This window comes from Caloenas nicobarica, chromosome 1, assembly GCF_036013445.1.
Source record: "Caloenas nicobarica isolate bCalNic1 chromosome 1, bCalNic1.hap1, whole genome shotgun sequence".
NCBI classification, from domain to species: Eukaryota; Metazoa; Chordata; class Aves; order Columbiformes; family Columbidae; genus Caloenas; species Caloenas nicobarica.
The window spans coordinates 191,513,076-191,532,072 of record NC_088245.1 but is presented as its reverse complement, the minus strand read 5'-3'; the positions used below and the strand labels follow the sequence as shown (position 1 = coordinate 191,532,072).

The 18,997-nt window shown below is 41.7% G+C and overlaps 3 protein-coding genes across 7 annotated transcripts in view; 2 read left to right on the top strand and 1 right to left on the bottom strand.

Moving 5' to 3' along the window:
- FRY (FRY microtubule binding protein) overlaps positions 1-3,730 on the top strand; it is a 241,792-nt gene extending 238,062 nt beyond the window's left edge. For all 5 annotated transcript variants that reach the window (XM_065627032.1, XM_065627031.1, XM_065627033.1 and 2 more), the window contains 2 exons: positions 1,520-1,713; positions 2,299-3,730. In XM_065627032.1, coding sequence (XP_065483104.1) covers positions 1,520-1,713; positions 2,299-2,557 — 453 coding nt within the window. In that variant the 3' untranslated portion in view covers positions 2,558-3,730. The remainder of the gene's footprint in view (positions 1-1,519; positions 1,714-2,298) is intronic.
- Positions 3,731-6,525: 2,795 nt separating this feature from the next.
- Positions 6,526-8,319, bottom strand: ZAR1L (zygote arrest 1 like). Its single transcript, XM_065658500.1, has 4 exons — positions 7,699-8,319; positions 7,295-7,387; positions 7,078-7,152; positions 6,526-6,669 (listed from the first exon to the last, which is right to left on the bottom strand). The coding sequence occupies exons 1-4, from the start codon at positions 8,302-8,304 to the stop codon at positions 6,526-6,528; spliced, it is 918 nt and encodes a 305-aa protein (XP_065514572.1). The 5' UTR covers positions 8,305-8,319.
- Positions 8,320-12,203: 3,884 nt separating this feature from the next.
- The window catches only part of BRCA2 (BRCA2 DNA repair associated), a 38,289-nt gene continuing 31,495 nt past the window's right edge, over positions 12,204-18,997 (top strand). Inside the window, exons 1-8 of the mRNA XM_065647353.1 lie at positions 12,204-12,297; positions 12,936-13,187; positions 15,275-15,380; positions 16,203-16,255; positions 16,361-16,401; positions 16,499-16,610; positions 17,827-17,882; positions 18,807-18,921. Coding sequence (XP_065503425.1) covers positions 12,219-12,297; positions 12,936-13,187; positions 15,275-15,380; positions 16,203-16,255; positions 16,361-16,401; positions 16,499-16,610; positions 17,827-17,882; positions 18,807-18,921 — 814 coding nt within the window. The 5' untranslated portion in view covers positions 12,204-12,218. The remainder of the gene's footprint in view (positions 12,298-12,935; positions 13,188-15,274; positions 15,381-16,202; positions 16,256-16,360; positions 16,402-16,498; positions 16,611-17,826; positions 17,883-18,806; positions 18,922-18,997) is intronic.

Genomic DNA, 18,997 nt, shown 5'->3' with positions numbered 1-18,997 from the left:
CTGTACTTGCAGCAACTGGGATCTTTTATACATTCATTCTTCGAAAGTCATTTCAGTCAGTGTTAACAAACTAGAATGATATATGAAATCTTAACTTTACTCACACATTTTACATATAGGGAGGGTTCACACTGTGTGAACATCTGCAAATGATTTTTTAAATTTTACTTGAGGCCTTAATTTTTTAGGGAAAATGAGCCTTCTTCATACATATAGAAAATATCCTTTTCCTAGATCATGACTGATTTTATATGAACTTCGTGGAGACACTTAGACCAGGAGCACTTGTTAGCATGACAATAACAACATAATTTGTTAAATTAACCTTAATATGGATGCAAAATTAAGGTTTTTGCTGTAATAATGTATTGTAATTCCCAGCCATATAAACCATATATAAACCGTCTCTGTTGCATGTGCATAATACTAGAAATGTCTGCAGCAGTTTTTGACACAAACAGTTTTGCGTCCTCTCAGACCTGAGCAAGCAAAGGTGTGTAGTGTAGAACTACTTTATATTTTGACTGCAAGTGTAATGCCTCATCTTTTTCTCTGGATAAACAAATCAAAATCAGATTAATGTTTCCAAAGAATATTAAGTCTGTCTTAAATATATAATTAACTAAATACCTTAATGTCATAAGTCTTTTTAATTCTGTGATTTTTACAAGCTTTCTTCTTTAAACATCTTTGGCACAGCACACTATTGCTTTTGACCCAAATAGCTTTGTGGTTTTAGATGAATCTACATAGTGTTAAAAAACACTTCACAAGAACAATGCTGTTAGTCAAGTTTATTTTTAGCAATTGCATAAAATATGTAATAGTTTGAAATATCTTTGAGGTAATCACTCTAAGTTGAATGGTCATCATTTAAGGAAAGATCATAAAATAACTTGCCGTTCCATATATACTTTTCTCCTGGTAAGGTATCTATATTTAAACTATTGAGAGGTAGAAGTTATTGTACTTTGCTTGTAGCTGTAAAACAAAATTTCAAGCTATAAAATGTATTTTATGACAGATTCTAGTGGTTTACAGATTGTCTATAAATGGAAATGATTTGTTTTATCATAGGTATTGTAGCAGCACAAAGAGTTTGAATGCTTATTGTGTCTTCAGGAGCTGTTCTGAAGGATGGCTCGTAATGTGCCTGGGCTCTTGGCCTTTAAGAGAAGACAGGACAGCAGGCATCTAGTGTTTTCTAAACTTTTCCATTGTGATATGAAAAAAGTAGCAGGGGTGAAAAATAAATGATTGTTTAGATGTACTTTTGCATTTTAGCAAGCCAAAAATACAGCATGGGGCTAAAGGAAGCAGAAAGCTTAAAAATCTGTAGTTTGCGTTTTCCTTATATTGTAGAGAGCACAGAGATCAAGAAATATCCTTGTGTTAAAATGAGGTCTTTCCCATAACGTGTATATACAATACAGTAGTAAGAACAAACTTGAAACACCTACTCCCTTTGGGGCCTATGGAGAATGAAAATACCCATCTCTCATCTCTCTCCTTGGAACAGCTGTTAAATATGTCAAGAGAACTGAGCGAGTTGAAGAAAAATCTTAAGGATGCTACCGCTGCCATTGCAGCTGAGCCTCCAGCGGTGGAATCTGAGCCCACGTTCAATTCTACGGAAGCAGCTATTCAGTCCATGCTGGAGTGTTTGAAAAACAACGAACTTGTTAAAGCCGTCCGACAAATAAGAGAATGCAGGCAAGTTTTGCTACATGGCTCATATTAGACTTCCGTGTTATGAGAAAAGTATGCGTTTAGTATCTTCCTAACTTTATACTAAATGTAACATGCTGAGTCGGCACAATTAATTTAATGTTTCAACAAGGTACATGGGAGAACTGATATAACTAACTTTTGCAGGGGTGTGCCACAAGTAACGATATCAAATCAGTAATACAAAGAGGTACACTTGCAACACTGAAGATGTTTAAGTGCATTGTGTAGATCAAAAGGACTTCTGCGAAGCTCTTAAGAATCTTTCTATAGAGCTAATTCCTTACGGGTGTATGTCACTGGCATCCGCTAACATTCAGCCCAGTCTCACTCTCACTTATTTAAATGAGTTTTCTTAAGCTTTTTTTTTTCTAGATAGTAGGAATTGTGCTTTTGTGTGATTTCTGTGACTGATACTAGAGTCTGAGTAACAAATGAGTAGCATAAAACAGTGAGTTGCTTTTGGCTGATAAGCATGCGCAAGTCAGTTCTTCTAGAGTTCTCCATCACCTAGTTTCCATCTGTGCTAATAAACCCATAGTGATACGGATGTTCTTTTCCTGTTTGCAGGATTTTGTGGCCCAATGACATCTTTGGAAGTAGCGCTGACGACGAAGTCCAGACACTACTGAACATTTACTTCCGTCACCAAACGTTGGGTCAGACGGGCACCTATGCACTGGTGGGCTCCAACCAAAGCCTGACTGAAATCTGTACCAAACTAATGGAACTGAACATAGAGATCCGCGACATGATTCGCAGAGCTCAGAGTTACCGGGTCATCAACACTTTTCTTCCAGACTCCAGCGTTTCCGGCACAAGTCTCTGACAGGACTCTTGTCCCCTCTTCCAAGCTGGGAGTGCTGCCCTGTTGGACTGAGGTGGCTCGATGTCTTCTCAGCCTTACAAAGGTTTGGTCAAACTGTACTCACTCTTGTTACATTTAGGATTTCTTCTAAAAAGAGATGGGCTGAACTTCAAATGTGTAGCAATACTGTAAGGACAAAGGTAACATAGAACATCCAGGACAACATCCTTTGTTCTGTGTTGCACAAAAATCAGTTAGCATTTCACTGAGCAACTGCAACTCACTACTGAAGAAGTGACTTCCATTGCATACCAAAGCCTACTACACTGAACAATACTTCCTTTATAGCAAATTAATTTTAGGTTGGCAAAAGTGCAATGTTTCCTTCACAAAATAATATTTTTTTGTTAAAAGAAAAAACTTGTACATTTTTTCCTTTTTTTTCTCTTATTTGGTTGAGTGAAAGATGGGCAGAATGAAGCTGGCCACAGAATCTCGCAAACTTGTTGGTCAAAAGCTGAGAGCCTGTGTATATGAAACAAATTGTAAATGGACTACAGTTTAATGTACACTGTAATTAGAATATGATTACTGTATCTCAAAACAACGAGCTGCTATGAAGTACATTTCCCAATGTTACTAGGCTACTGTCTCTGAAGGTACTGGATCATATTGCAGAGGTCTGTTCTTAGGCCCCCAAGCATCATGAATGGTCTTGGTAGATTTTCTTTTTTTTTTTTTTAAAGGATTTTGGCTGCTTTTTACTAGAAGGTTGCTTTTATGAATATATTTATACTATTAAAGGACGGTTGATCTAATTTAACTTGCCATTTTGTAGGAGAAAGTCCCATCACAGAGTCAAATCTTTTGAACTGTTATGCATGCATATTTTTATTTAATATAAATTTTGAGTATAAAAAGTAAAAATATTAACGTGAAATGCAAGTTCTCATGATAAGTTTCTTTAAAGAGGTCTTATTTTATTTGTAATGTATATATGAAAGTCATACCTGTACTTTTTTTTCTTACATTTGACTGCTGTCCGGTGTTAAATGTATGCATGTAAATCTGTTGCACATCTGAGACACTTTTATTCTGACAACTATGTAACTTATTCACTCTGTAAATACACTTACCGTTTTTGTGAAGTAACTTTGGTTGATATTTGGATCAGTACATCCATTTAACTAAAATATAAAAGTCATATATAATCACAACAGAGTATGTGCTTGTGGTGAAGGTTGTGTATTGTCTGAATCTATACCTTGCGGATGGTGTCAATGATCAGCAGCCCCAAAAGACACCTTCATCGTTAATAGTGTTCATTACACTAAAAGAAACCAGTGCGAAATGTAAGGAATTTTTGGTCAGTCTGTGTAGTTACAACTCAACCAGGAAGACTACATTGACTAAAGCAGTTTTGTAAATGAAAAAAAAAAATCCAAAATGGAGCTGAAGGTTTGTTTCTGTTAAAAACACCAGTAATGGTCCTATTCGTTCCAGCATTGGGTTTCGGTGGTTTTTTTCCTCACTCTAAAGGTAAAAGAAAAGGTGTCCAGCCTGCCCTATCAACCTCAGCTCTGAGAATCCAGTAAAGCCCTTTCCCCTTCACTCCTTTTGCATTTTCAAAATGCTTGCACAATCTTACATGGGTCTTGAAAAACACTTATATTGATGCATAAAAGGGATGGAATTGACTTCTTGTACAGGTTTTCTGATTTTGCAGTTCACAGAGCTCTGCAGCGTATTTGTAGTTGCAGGACAAAATAGATGCAAGGCAAATCATTTCCAAAATAAATGCCATTCATCACACAGCTATTTTTCTGAGTAAAATAATCCACAATCACTGAAGTCTTCAAATTTCAGTTAGGTATTTCAGTTAGGTATTTCCCTTTTGAAAGATATTCAGAACTGTAATTGGGGTGGTCTGCAAAAAATTTAGTGCTCTGTCACTTGGCAAAATCATGGACATTTTACAGATCACGGAATCACAAGAAAATTCAGGTTGGAATGGACCTGAGAAGGTCATCTAGTCCAGCCTCCACTTTGAAGCAAGGTCAGCCATGAGACCTGATCAGGTTACTCAGGCCTTTGTCCAGTCTGGTCTTGAAAACATTCAAAGACGGAGAGCACACAGCCTCCCTGGACAACCTGTTCTACTTGACTGTCCTCATGGTGGAAAAGCTTTTCCTTTATCCAGTCTGCACCTATCTTGTTTTATCTTCTGCATGTTGTCTCTCACCCCCCTCCCATGATCCACATTGAAGGGCCTGGCTCCATCTATCTTCAGTAACCATAACCTGGCAGGCTGTTAGGTCCCCCTGAAGTCTTTGCTTCTTCAGGCTGAATAAGCCCAGTTTCTTCAACTTCTCCTCACCCAGCAAGTGCTCCAGCCCTGTGCCCAGCTTGGTGGCCTCCATAGAACTCCTGGCAGTCAACCAGCATCTTTCTCACATTGAGAGGCCAAAACAGTAATCTAGATGTGGTCTAGTAAAGAGGGACAATGGCTTCCCCTGCTCCACTGGCTCTGCTTCTGAGCAGACAGCCCAGGATGTCGTTGCCACCCTTTGGTGCCAGGGCCCACTGGCAACCAAGCCCCAAGGGCACTTTCTGATGAGCTGCCCCCAGCCAGGCAGTCCCATCTGTGTCACTGCAAAGGGTTGTCCCCATCTAGTGGTAGGAATTTCCTCTTGTCCCTGCTGAATATCACAGGGCTCCTGTTGGCCCATCCCTCCAGCCAGCTGAGATCTTTCCAAATGGCAGCACTGCCCTCAGCTGCATTGGCTGGTCCCCTCAGTTTAGTGTCACCTGCAAACTTGACAAGTGCTCTGTTGCCTCTTCCAGGTCACTGGTAAAGATGTTGAACAGGACAGGTCGCAGGAGAGACCACCTGCTGTACACCACTTGTTACCATTCTTTAGGTAGAGAACAATCCATTGAGCAACTTGATTCAATCGGTGCTCCACCAAGTAGGAAAACTTCCCAAGGTTCCTTCCAACTTGAAGTATTCTATGATTTGTCACAGATACAACAAAACCCATGATGTAACCATCCAGGTTTCTCAGCATCACTTCTAAACTTCAGGTATGATAGAAATCACTATACTATTAACCAAGCCTCACTGAAGCTCTTGGACATCATGAACTGCAGTAGTGCCCCACTGCCCTTCTACAACACCAGTGCTTTAATTGGAATTTCTCTGACCATATTTTGTCTCCATGAGAGCACATTGGGTTACTCCTTTCAGTTATATTTTAGCCACCTATGATGGAGATACCTTACACAACCAGAAAGTTTCTGAAGCAGAAGCCTTTATTTGAATCAGGGACATGGGGACTTGTTCTACCTATTTTGAGACATTTAGTCTGGAGAAAGTTACAGTCTGTCACAGATACGCTAGCTCAGAAGGGTTTTCTCCTCCTCTCCCAGAAAACATGCAAAGCTTACACTTTTCCTTTATATCTTACATAGTCTTTGATTATCAAAGTGTTTGTTTTTAGAGGTTTTGGTGGTTGTGTTGTTTCAGTTTGTTTTTTGGTTCCCGCCCCGCCCCCCCATACATTTGACAGGGGCAGCAGGAAGAGACACTTGCAGATCCATTTACCCACACTTTACGCTCCAGAATATTTATTCAAGTCTTCCAAGCTAGTTCAGGTTGAATGACAGAAGGAAGAACTTGCTATCACAGTTTTAATCTTCACATCCCCTAAAGGTATACTGGAAACAAAATGTGGTTTCTTTTAGGAAATCCAACACATTGTTTCCTTCCAGATATACTTTCCTCTTTCATCACAGCAAGATGAAACTAAGGGGTAACAAACTAGTGCAAGCTTTTGAGCTTTATTCACAGCATATATACAAAGAAGTTAAATACTTTATAAATAATACAAAGCTCTTTAGCCATTATCCAATGCCAGGTCAAAAGCCCAAGGTCAAAACATTGCAAGACTAACAAAGTACGAAGGTCAAAACAGAAAAAGGCACACGGATCAGACAATGTACTTGAAGCTGTAAGTGTTATCACAGGACAGCCTCTTGCCTTTGCAGCGGCCGCAAAGTTCTTGGCGATGAGGTCTCTTGAGATCAATGTGTCTTTTCTTCTGAGGGCAGGAACAACGAGTCTTTGAACAAGTCTTGAGAAAGACATTTTATTAGTAGTAGATCAAAGGTGCTTACTTCACATTAGACTGACATCTAGTTTTCCTTAATCATAGCAACACAGTTGGGCTGACACTTAAAGAGCTCTTGTGGTAAAATCCCAGCAGAGTTAAACTGCAAGAGCCTTCTCACCTAGAAGCACAAAACCCTACCCTACATGTAGCTTAGCATAACACAGTATGAACAGAAAACCATTGCTGTGAGCCACGAGCAGGAGGACAGAATCCTATCCTGTTACAGCTTTCCCAAATAACATTTCCTAGTACTCTGATGAAAGGAAGTTCTCTTCCAGATAAGGTCAATATCAATTCAGCAAGTGTAAACTATGAGTGTATAGGACAATCTCTGGCAGTCTTACCAGGATACAGAAACCTATAATTTACCTGGCACTGGATTGCTTCCACTCGATAGGGATTAAAGCCCTTTTGGCATTTGCGACACAGCTGCTTGAAGTACACCTGAAAAAAGCAAGTTCTCAGTTACTATAGAGACTTAGAGTGTTCCGTACAGGTACCTAAATTTGTGCCAAAACATCCAATTTGTCACAGATTTGATGCCATTCTTACAAGTCTCAGGAGCAATAAATGACTTGTGAACTACCTTGTTGCTTCCAGAAATGCACCACACATAAGCACTCTCCCATCTGGTCTTGCAGTCTTTACAGTGGAAATAGCCATACTTCTGCTCCAAAAACTGCAGAGAGAGAGAGAGAGAGAGAGAAGTTCACTGAGCAGCCTGCAGCACCACAAGAACCCCCAGCCCAGCTCCCTCGTTACACCAGTTAGTACTGGCAGGAGGCTCCGCTGTTGCCAGGGCAATCCCAGCTGCGGGTGCAGCCCTGAGCAGGCGGCCAGGGTGGGGACCACTGTGCCTTTTGCTGCCCAGTGGCAGATTTCTCTCCAGCCTCCTGCACGATTTGCCCCCGACACAGACCCCTCTTGCCCAGAGCAGGCTGCACTATGTCCCAGCCTCTCCTCAGGCCCCAGGATCCCGGCATTGCACACCTGGAAGGCAGCTCGCCGTCTGGGGGCTGCAGCCTTCTCCTGTGGTGTCTCTGCCGTCTCCTCACTCAGCAGAGCAGCCTCCACCTGGCTCTCCTGCTGCTCTCTGCCACCATCCTCCGCCTTCTGCTCCTTGGGGGTCGCTTCAGACGCCTTGTCCTTCTCCCGGGGTCCGGCAGCCTCAGGCAGTGTGAAGAGCCGGCGGTCCAGCACAGGCGAGTAGAGGGCGAGGTGCCCGCGGATGCGGAGCGCAGCGGGGCTGAGCGGGGGGCTGAGGGGCAGCAGGCGCGGCCCCAGCGAGCACTGCACGGCGGCGTCAGCCCGCAGGTTCACCTGCACACCCACCTCCTTGGTGTTGGCCCGGCGCAGCCGCGGCATCAGCCCCGGGCTCACCTGCGACAGCAGGGCCTGGAACTGCGCCCGCCGGTAGCTGTCCAGGTACTCGGAGGGCATGGGGGTGAGAGGCCCCCCGAGGAAGGGGCTGATGCCGCTGCTCTTGCTTTGCTTCCAGCTGGGCTGCTTCACCGCCGGCTCCCTGCTGCGGCTCGGCGTGAGGCCGCCCCTGAAGCTCTGGTACTTGCCAAAGGGGGGATAGACAAAGCTCTCCATGATCACATCCGCAGAAAAGTCAGTCCTGGTTGTCTCCCTGCCCTGCCTTTATCTTACCTGCAGAGCTGCAGCTAATTGATGGGGAAATTGGCCCCCACCCGGCAGGGGCAGCTGGCGGGGAGGGAGGGTTGATTGCAAGGGGGGTGCTGCGGGGCTCCCAGAGCTTACTCCCCAGGGCTGAGCTGGAACAGGGGCTGATGTGTTTCCCGGGATGCACTGTGGGAAGCCCAGACACGCCAACCACAAAGCTCCTGTTCCACCACCAGGTACAGGATTTCCCTTTCTCCCCTCATTAAGATCTTTGTAGAAGGTCAGGGCCCATACAGAGCTCGCCTGCATCTCTTGCTCTGCTCGGGGAGGCCTTCACCTCTTCTTTTGGGTAGGAAATGCAGGCACAGGGCTGGAAGCTGCAATAACAAATCCAGGGCTGAATGAAGCCTCACTTGTTTATGTCGATGTAACTCGGTGAAGATCTTGACAGAGCTGTGTGAGCCCTGAGAAGTAAACAGTGCTCAAAAAGTAGCACATCTCTGCAAGACCCTGGGAAGATGAATAGATGTAACTCAGCCGTAGCTGGGACAACGGAAGTCCACTTGCTCACAGCTCCTTCTGTTCGTGGTCTCGAAAGAAAAGGGAAGTCGAGAAACTAAGAAAGCCCAGATAAACTGGGCACCCACCAGACAACTGAGCAAAGAATGAAGGCAATTACATCTCTCAAAAGAAGTTTTTATTGGTATTAAAAGGTCTGAGTATCTCCATTGCCCCATTACTTGGGGACTGCCTGCATGCAGCTTTTCTACCAACTGTATTGGTTTAGGGAAAGATGGAATAAACTTTGGTTTGTAGAACACTCTGAGGGAAAACAGTTGTACTGGGAAAAATGGCTTAATACCTCTATAATGAAATTAATTTTAGCAATACAAGCACTTACAAATTAGACTAATAGTCCTTCTTTCATAACTACATCACTTTAGCTCAATTCTAAGGTAATATAGTTAATATAATTACATAATCCAAACTGTGTATGTGAGTCTTTAGAGACTGCAGAATCCCCAAATCCCTGGACCTGCTGTGGTGTGAAATAGTTTCTTTGCATGATTCCTCACTACCTTTATCAAAGCACTGCATTATAAAATTCAATGGGCCAGCAAGATAGGGGCTGGAGAAGAGCTGGCAGGGATAATGTCTTTAAAAGTTCACAGCATATTTGAGAAAGATGCTTTCGAGTGTCTGAAGTAAGAAACAACATTTTTTAAGGAACAAAAAAGAGGTTAAGATTCGGGAAACGCATTCATCACAGTTAAAGATGGCTCAAGGCTTCATGTTATGCTTGGGTTTTCAAAGCACAGGCTGTATCAACTCAAAGCGAAAACAGGGTATCACGATGTCCAAGTTAAAGCTTATGACTGCAGTGTGGCTGCAAAAAGAGTAAGTTGTTTGGGTGCTTTGGGAGGGAGGTGGAGGTTAAATTGGAAACTACATGCCACCATTCAAAAACACGTTATGGTTTCCTCTGGAATGCTTTGAGAAGAACCAGTTACTGCACCTCCCCAGGACACTGCAGGATTAGAAGTCAAAGAAGTTTGCCAGAAGGAGGAGGGACATGGAAAAATTCTTGTGTGAAGAGATACTGAAAAAGGTGACTGATGAGGATGTAGGTGATGTGATAAAACTGTGTAAAATAAGGACAGGTATGGAGAGATAGAAAGAAACCCCTTTATAACACAAGAGCAGATGAATATCCAGCTAAAATGACAGATGGTTAACTCAAAATTACTAATAGGAAGAATTTTCCACCCAGCTTGAAGTTATGGGCAACACAGTATAAAAAAGATATTAAGCTACTAGAAAGTGTCCAGAGGAGGGCTACGAAGTTGGTGAAGGGTTTGGAGAGGAAGCCGTATGAGGAGCAGCTAAAGTCACTGGGTTTGTTCAGCCTGGAGAAGAGGAGACTGAGGGGAGACCTCATGGCGGCTGCAGCTTCCTCACAAGGGGAGGAGGAGGGGCAGGCGCTGAGCTCTTCTCTTTAGCAACCAGTGACAGAACCCGAGGGAATGGCAGGAAGATGTGCCAGGGGAGGTTGAGGTTGGACATTAGGAAAAGGTTCTTCCCCCAGCGGGTGGTGGACACTGGAACAGGCTCCCCAGGGAGGTGTCACGGCCCCAACCTGACAGTGTTCAAGAAGAGACTGGACAAGCCCTCAGACACACGGTGTGAACTGTGGGGTTGTCCTGTGCAGGGACAGGAGTTGGACTCATGATCCTTGTGGGTCCCTTACAACTCAGGACATTGTAGGATTCTATGATTTTATGGACTTATTGCTGAGGCCAAGAACTTATCAAGAGTCAAAATGGGAATGGACTTATATGTGGAGGATAATACTATTAACATCAGCAACCATAATAATTTCATGTGTCAAAGCCCACAGAACAACCCAGCTGAAAAGATGAGGCCGCAGCCGCCACAGGCACCAACAGCACTGCTCCTCTCTTTAAGACTTCTGGAGGCTTTTTCTGGGACATTGGTGTTAACTGCTGTTAAACAGTAACTTGGAACATGCCGACCTTGGATGTGACAATTCATTTGCCCTATATATAGGTACGTATGACTGAAAGAAGCAGTCCGGTATCTGGCCCGGGACACTCCCTTTTTGTATTGCGAGATATCCGCCATGGAGGACAAGCACCTAAATTACAGCCCCTTCCTCCGCCTCCGGCTTCTCCGGCCCCCCGCCCCGCCTCCTGTCCCCCCGCCCCGAGCAGGGTGGGGACGAGCGGCCCAGGGGCCGCCCCGGCGCGCTGAGGCGAGGCGGCGGTGGCCGTTACGCCGCCTCCTTCCCATGACGTGCGGGCGGGGAAGGCGGGAGCGGCGGCCGCTCCCAGTGCGCAGGCGCCGGGGGGCGTGTTGGCGCCAACCTTCGAACGCGGCGGCAGCGGCGCCGCCCCCTCGCTCCCCGCCCGCGGCGCCGGCTCTGCGGGGGAGGCGATGCCGCGGGGCCGCCGGCAGGTAAAGGCCCGGCCCGAGGAGCTGCCCCTCGCGCGGGGCGGCTCTGGGTGGGTAGCGCCGCCGGGGGGCCCTCCCGCTGCCGCCCCGCTCCTCACAGCCGGCGCGGGGCCCGCGGTTACCGGCCTGCCGGGGCGGGGGGGCGGCGCGTCCGCTGAGGCACCGCGGGGCGACCCGGTGGCGGCTCCGCGGGCAGCGCCCCGTGCGTGGGTGTTTGCCCGGCGGGAGCTTCCCCTCACGGGAGGCGGCGTGGACAGGCCGCTTCGTCCTTTAAAATGTGCTTCTGAGGTAGTTCTTAATTTCGTGATTTTCTGTCTTGGCCTGTCTTTCCCATCTGTCTGGTAAGGCAGCGTGTGCGAAGCGGCCATCGTGTGGGAAACTGTCTTTGCAGGGGAAGCAATAAATGTATTAAAGTAGAGAAGTTTCTATGGCAGTCTTACTTATACCTGGTTTTTAATAGCACTGTGGAACTGGCAGTGCCTCCTCCAATTGAAGGCAACTTTAGATCAAATTCTTGGCACATAAGTTGTAATGGTTATAAGATTTTGTATGTGATACCATATATTCTAGCATAAAGCTATGAGTGTGGATTTTTTCCTTGTATTTAAAATACCACAAAAGTGCTCTGCCTGTTCCACCTTTATTTTTCTTCCATATTTCCTTAGTATTTGTATTATCTCTGGTATAATTCCCTATGCTGCTCTTGTCTGTTATATTCATACTGTGTTCATCATTGCAGTCTTTGAACATGCACATCACAGTCCTCAAGCTAAAGAGGTTGGGTTAAGACACATCTATCAAGAAATGCTGGAAAGCAGTGTTAAGGCTTGCAGCCCCAGAGCATTAGAGTAACACCATATGAAAGTATTTTCTTATTTCTCAGGTTTTTCAACAGCTGTTCCTGTAGTGTTATGGATAAGAAAATGGCTTACAGCCCTGTGGAAAGACCAACCTTCTTTGAAATGTTTAAGGCACATTGCAGTGAATCAGGTACAGCTTCTCCACAGTAAATAATTTTTGTTAGGGTTGCTCCTCTAGACATAAGTATTTCATACACATCTGCTGTGTGTTCCATAGAAAAGCATTCTGCAACTTGTTAGATGCTATTCTTGCCCCAAATCTGTATTTGCTAATATCTACTCTTTAATGTGTTTCTATAATTTTTTATTTGTATCTTTTTTCATAATGTGTGCTCAGTTACTTTTTTGTACTTGTGTTCTAGCTTTGGCCTCCTTATGTAACCCCATGCAGACCAGGTTTAGTCTTTTGCCAAATACACCTGTAGCAGTATGATTTATTAATGTTAAAGGAACCTGTTTAACTTAGCAAACTGAGTAAAATGAGGTATAAACTAAAAGCCTGAAGTATACTTTCAGTTTTAAACAAACTGGATATTTATCTGCTTTTGGTTAATTTTGTTAATGGTCTGAGAATTTGGGCAGGCATTCTTTTGTACTTTGTGGGTATCTGAGTTCAAAGCTATCTACAAACCAAGAAAACAGCAGTATGACGATGGAAGGAGCAATGCAATTTGCTGCCAGCATTTAAATGTCTAATGTATTTTCACATCCTGCATGGAAGATCCTTTTTTCCTTTTCATGTGGTTTTCTGTATGTTTTTCTTTATAGACTTAGGGCCTATCAGTCTCAACTGGTTTGAAGAACTCAGTGCAGAAGCCCCACCATATGAGTCTAAATTGTTAGGAGAACTTGATGGTCCCTCTGGCTGGCTGGATCAAACTTCTTTTAAAACTCCAAGGGCAAAACCTTCCACATACAGTCAGCTGGCATCAACTCCGCTGATTTTTAAAGAACAAAATATGATATTGCCACCATATTCTTCTCCTGGAAAAGAACTGGATCAGAAAAAAATAGGAGCAAGTGAGTAATATTTTTTTTTAATGGTACTTAAAGGCTGCTTGTGCCCTCCAGAAGCAGAAGACTTTTTTTTTTAACCTTTTGTTGTTGTAGCTGATGATTATTTATGTAATAGATAATACTACTGCAGAAATTGTCTGCCTAAAAAGCTTATCTTGGTAGGCTTCTGAAGACTGCCTACAAAAATGCAGAATTAATCTTAATAATGAATTAAGCTTTGCAATAAACTGGCAATGCATATGCAAAGTTCCCTGTGGAAAAGATTGTCATGGTCCTAATACACTAAATATCGTTAATATAAGGAGATAATTAGTGTAATAATAAATTAATATAAGGAGCTTATTAGTGTAACCTGTCAAGTAAGAATCAGAGTGAATTTTTTTGGCAGTCTGATTTTTGTTTTATGCAAAAATCTCTGAAAATCTTGAGAGAGAATGATGCTTATCATGCTGCATTATGAGGTGATCTGTAGGGCACTCCTCAACCTTTCTTAGAAAGATTTAGAAGAGCTAAGCTCTTTGAATTAATAGAACTGTGAGTCAGTTACACTTTTCCATTTAGGAACAAGGAATTCTACCACTTACGAGGTACTTCTCATTGCGTTATTTCCAAATCCCAAGTACATCATGAAAGTACACGTCACTCTGCTTGTTTTTGATGTACCTGTAAGGCATAGTACCAGTTCTCCTTGAAAAGAGACAGGAATGTTTTCTATGGAGAATGTATGCAAGATTGTATGTAAAATCTTTTCTATGGAAGAATATCTAACCCCATTCCTGCAATATTTGAGCATCTACTCTGTGCATGCCCTCCTAACAATAAGATAAGCTTTTCTAAACAGGTTACAGACAGACACAAGACTCCCTTTATCACCAGAATCGTTTTTAGATCCTAAAGCAAAGACTTTAAAGGTGTAGGACTGTGCTACTGTTCAAATATACTTTATAATTTCACTTCCATAGAATATTGCTACTTTGTTTTTTCTTAAGTTTACTGCTGAACTTCTGCTCAACTTAGCTGAGAACATGTTTCTTCTAAATTTAGATATCTGGATTTTTACAGTGTTAAGTCCCTACTGAATTCTTGGTAGTGTTGCAAAGTTGCAAACAAAGGAACCTTATGATTCTTCTGTTTCAAAATGGTTACTTTTGTTCTATGTTAGTGTATGCAGATGTTTGTACACACTCCCTAAGGAAGGGAAGACAACTATTACTAAAGTTTCTATATAGTTCCCTGTGGCTGGCCCAAGATCTTTTTCTTCTGGTTTTCGTGGTTAGAGCCAGCTAACTTGAGTTTTCTTTCTTGTGAAAACAAGAGCATGGATGAAGCTGTTGGATTTGACCTTGGTATGGTACTGGGTCGCAGCTGTGCTCTGCATGTGGACTCAGGAACTCAGAAGCAGAGAAACGCAGAAAGCTAGGTGTCATTTCTGATCTGGATGTTGTTTGGCAATTTCTGAGTAGGAATTCTTGTCAGTAGTTGCTTGCGCATGTGAGGGGGTCACTGTTCACAGGATTCTGCTGCTTTGGTGGGGCCACTCTTTCTCTTGCCTGGAGATGCATAGCATATAAATAGCTACTGCTACCAGTGACAGGGCCTCCACTAACAGTTCCAGAAACAATTTTTTCTTTATGCTGCTTATTCTAATCAAGAAATGTATGTCCTAAGTAAATTTGAGGGAAAGCTGGTACAAATGCACATCTGCATGTATTGAATTTCTCCAAAGAATGACTTCTGCCAGTGACAAGAGACACAATACAATATACTAAAACTAAATGGAATATGTGACTTGAAAAAATATCATGGAAATATACTGAAACATATATATATATATATATATCAAATTAATAAAGTGACATAATGAGCACTTTTGTCTGCACATTTGAAATGTGTTTAGCATTGTTTGGTTATAGAATTAGAAAATGTTCAAAACACTGAGGGAGAAGGTAGGGTTTTGTTGGTTCTTTTTAAACTAAAAATCAGATGTTGCACAATTTTATTTTGGTAAAGCTTATCTTTACACTTCAAAAATCGAAACTGTTACATGTAGTTCTGCAAGGTTGTGTTGATTATTATCTTCTATATTGTAGGCAGAGATAATTCGATAAGCCCAAGTATCACAAGAAGAAAAGTAGATCAAGAAAATGAAATACTTGCTTCTCCTCCTGGTACCTGCCACAACTGCCTCGCTGCTAGGTATGCTAAATACGTCAACACAAGTAAAAAAAATAAACTGGATTTTAAGCAAGAAGAAATATTAAAACTACTGTGTTTGACTGTTAGACTTCTTCAGAGCAATCAATAATCTGGTATGTCTTGTATGTTTATGATACTCGTAAGTTGCTAAGTGAATTGCAAATAAAACGCAAGCCGATTTTGAGAACTTCCTTGCTTTTAGGTGTTCTTCCTTCCTATTTTTCTACTCCTTCAGAGCTGGCATATGGCATTTGTTGACATTATTTCAGCTTCCCAAATCCTCAACATCCAGTGCAAGAAAGAGTAGTAGTGATGTATTATGTGCTTCTCAAGTAGTAATTTGTAAAGCTATTTATAATACTTACTGAGACTTTTTTTTTTAAGTAATAGCCTTGATTTCTACATTTAAATGTATATTTTTTCAGATGAATCTGCTCAAAGTACTCATGTTGATTATAGGAACAGTTAAACTCATTATTTAATTAGAACAAATTAATTAATCCCACTTCCATAGTTTCATGCAGCATATTAAGAAATACATGGTTATATTGAAGTCTAGTGTACTGTTTGCTAGACAAATCATCACTGAAAATTAACATTTCACAAAAGAAGCATTTTACAGTTTGAAATAAACTTATGGTAAAGTTTAAAATACTGACTGACGGTTAGGAGAAATCTATGTTTTATTTAGTCAGGGAAATAGTGATGGCTGCAAAGAGAGAAGATAATGGAGGCAGTAATATATAATGTCTGAAATGTTTACTTATTTTCAGAAATTGAGAAGTGAACTTAATATTTTTTTAATTTGATTTTGTTTTGCAGTCCAACTATTTTAAGGAATACTTACAGAACACCTCAGAGAAGTGCTATTCCTGGTTTGTATTTCCCTTTTTTAGTTTTACAAAATATCTGATATCTGTGGATATAAATCCTTATGTCTTAAGTATTACTTAATGTCCTTATTACATAATGTTTTGTAGGACCATATGGAAGCTTGTTTTGCACACCAAAACTTTTGGAGGTAAGTATGTTATTCCTGCATTTTGTTTTCTTTTTCCTGAGTAGTACATTCAAAATTCTGCATAGAAATATTAATTAATTGTTAAATATATTTCTAGGTCAGAACTCCAAAACGTATTTCTGAAAGTCTGGGAGCAGAAGTGGATCCAGATATGTCCTGGTCAAGTTCTTTAGCCACACCTCCTACACTTGGTGCAACAGTGATAATAGGTATTTCTAAAAATGAGCAGTTGCTAAGGGTTGAAAACTTCTGGTTTTGAGACTGGAAGTTCATTTAGTGTGAACTGATTATTTTTATTCAAAGGGACAAAACTCTTACAGAGATGCTTAATGGGTCACTTTAAATAATGTAGCCCTCAAAGGAGGAAATGAAATTAAATGTATCATTGCTTTTGAGAAGTTTTCTTCCTTTGTGTAAGGGATATGGGAATATAAATTTAGGAATAACATAGAAAAGCATAGAAAGAGTAGGAAGTGCAAGAACTGGACAAAGCACTAAGCCTGTCAGAGTTCAAGGAGCATCTGGATGGTGCTTTTACTCATATGGTTTGGTTTTAGGTTGTCCTGTGAGGAGCAGGGAGTTGGACTTGATGGTCCTTATGGGTCCTTTCCAACTAGAGAGATTCTGTGGTTGCTCTGTTGGCAGGGAAGGAGTGGTGCTATTCACAAGGCTACCAAGGTGTGCCGGTTTGGGTGTTCATTGGCTCAGAATGATGTGACATGACAAGGGAGGCTGGAGAACGTACCCATAGCTTAATGATGTTCTTCTGGGAGATGAGCTGTGGTTTGAGCTCTCCTCATTCTCCCACTTCCTGGATGAGCCCTAGGATTCTAGAGCAGTGATGCCCACTCTGCCATCTGGCACCTGTCAAAGAAAAGAGTGACTTTGGCCGCTACATGGAACCTAGATGCCACATCTATGAAACATCTTATTTGAATATACTGCTCATTAGGCATCTTAAAAGTAGCGTTCACTTTCTCCTTTTGTAATGTAGGTGGAAAGATATTACTGCTCTTGTGGGAGAAAATGGGAAAAAAAAATTCCTTACAGAGGCTTGAAGATCTCATCCAGGTCCTTTGACAGAAAAACAAAATAAAACAGTGGTGCCATGAATAACTGCTGGAAAGGGGATTGGCAGTGATGCTGGTCTCAGGGTCGTAACTGGTCTACCTGCTTAGCAGAAACCACAACCTGTGATTTAGGGTGTTTTGTGCTGTTACAAGACTGCTTTTATACACTTCCTCAGCCTCACCTGTAGGACTTCTTATTTAGAACTTTTAGTTAGTTTTTAGTAGTTTTGTTTACGGATTTCAGTTGCATTGGAAATGATTCAAAGAAAACTCTCCCAAAACACAACTACATTTGAACACACTCAGCAAATTGCTTAGGAGCAAGTGAACTGACTTGTCTGTCTTTCTTCTAAAGCCAGAGAGAATGATTCTATTTCTGGAGCAAAGCAACAGGATGAAAGAGCTGACATAGTAAGTTTTAAGAGCTATGCTGTTCTTTAATTTCAGTTAAGCTATTTAGTTACATGTACATTCCTTGAACCACAAATAAAAAATTCTCTCACTTTTGTCTTATACCCTTCTGTCTGGCTGTTTTTAAAAGTTACTGCTCACAAAACTAAACTTGCAAAGCCTGGCTGTAGACTATATTTTTCCCAAATAACCACCTTTGAGGAATATTTTTGCTGTCTTCAAAAAAAAAAAAATCACTTGGATTCAGGAGCAGTGGCATTCATTCAAAGAGAAATCCAACCTAGGAATTGCAATATGCTACTTATCAGAGGGTTTGTTTGTTTTTCTTTCTCTTCTGTCACAGTTTTGGGAGTTATTGTTTGGCTTATATTGTCCAATAACTTACTGTGCTCATCCACTATACCAAGAGTTGAAATTGAGTATTAATTTCAGACCTTTGAAATTGTTAGGAGAGGGAGAGTTCCTACAAAATTGTAATTTTACTCTATGTATATGAAAGCTGAATGATTATTCAGACTGAAAACCGACAACGGTGCTAATAGGATTCAATTACAAAGATATGTTTGATTCTTAACTACCTGAAACTTCACAGTTAAAAAACCGTTACAAGTTAAAATGAGCAAACAGTTTCTCCTTCCTCTTGTCTCATTTGTTCCTTTTTGAGAGGCTTGCTTAGAGTAAACTGCTGGAACCAGTCAATGCACTTAAATTAGTTATAGAATGGAACCTGGTTTGCATTGAAAATGCGTATTATCTGCTTATTTATTTTCAAGTGTACCTGTGAAAATGTTACCTTTCATTTTAAGAGATGCAGAATTATTCAGATACTGCAGTACATGGTTAGAGGTGCTTGCTTTACTGTTAGAGTGACACTTACTGATACGTGATGTATATAATATAATAGCTTATGTCTTTGGCTTACAGGCTTTGCAAAACTTTGTTTCAAACCATGATAAATGTCCTGGGACAAGTGATACAGGTTTGCTGTCTGTACCAGAGACTGCGAAGCCAAATGCTGAAGATGACATCAAAGACTTTGGTATGCCTTGATGTTTTACTACTGACTATACTGTGAAACAAGACTGAGGGTAAAGTTACCCTGAGCTGACCTTATG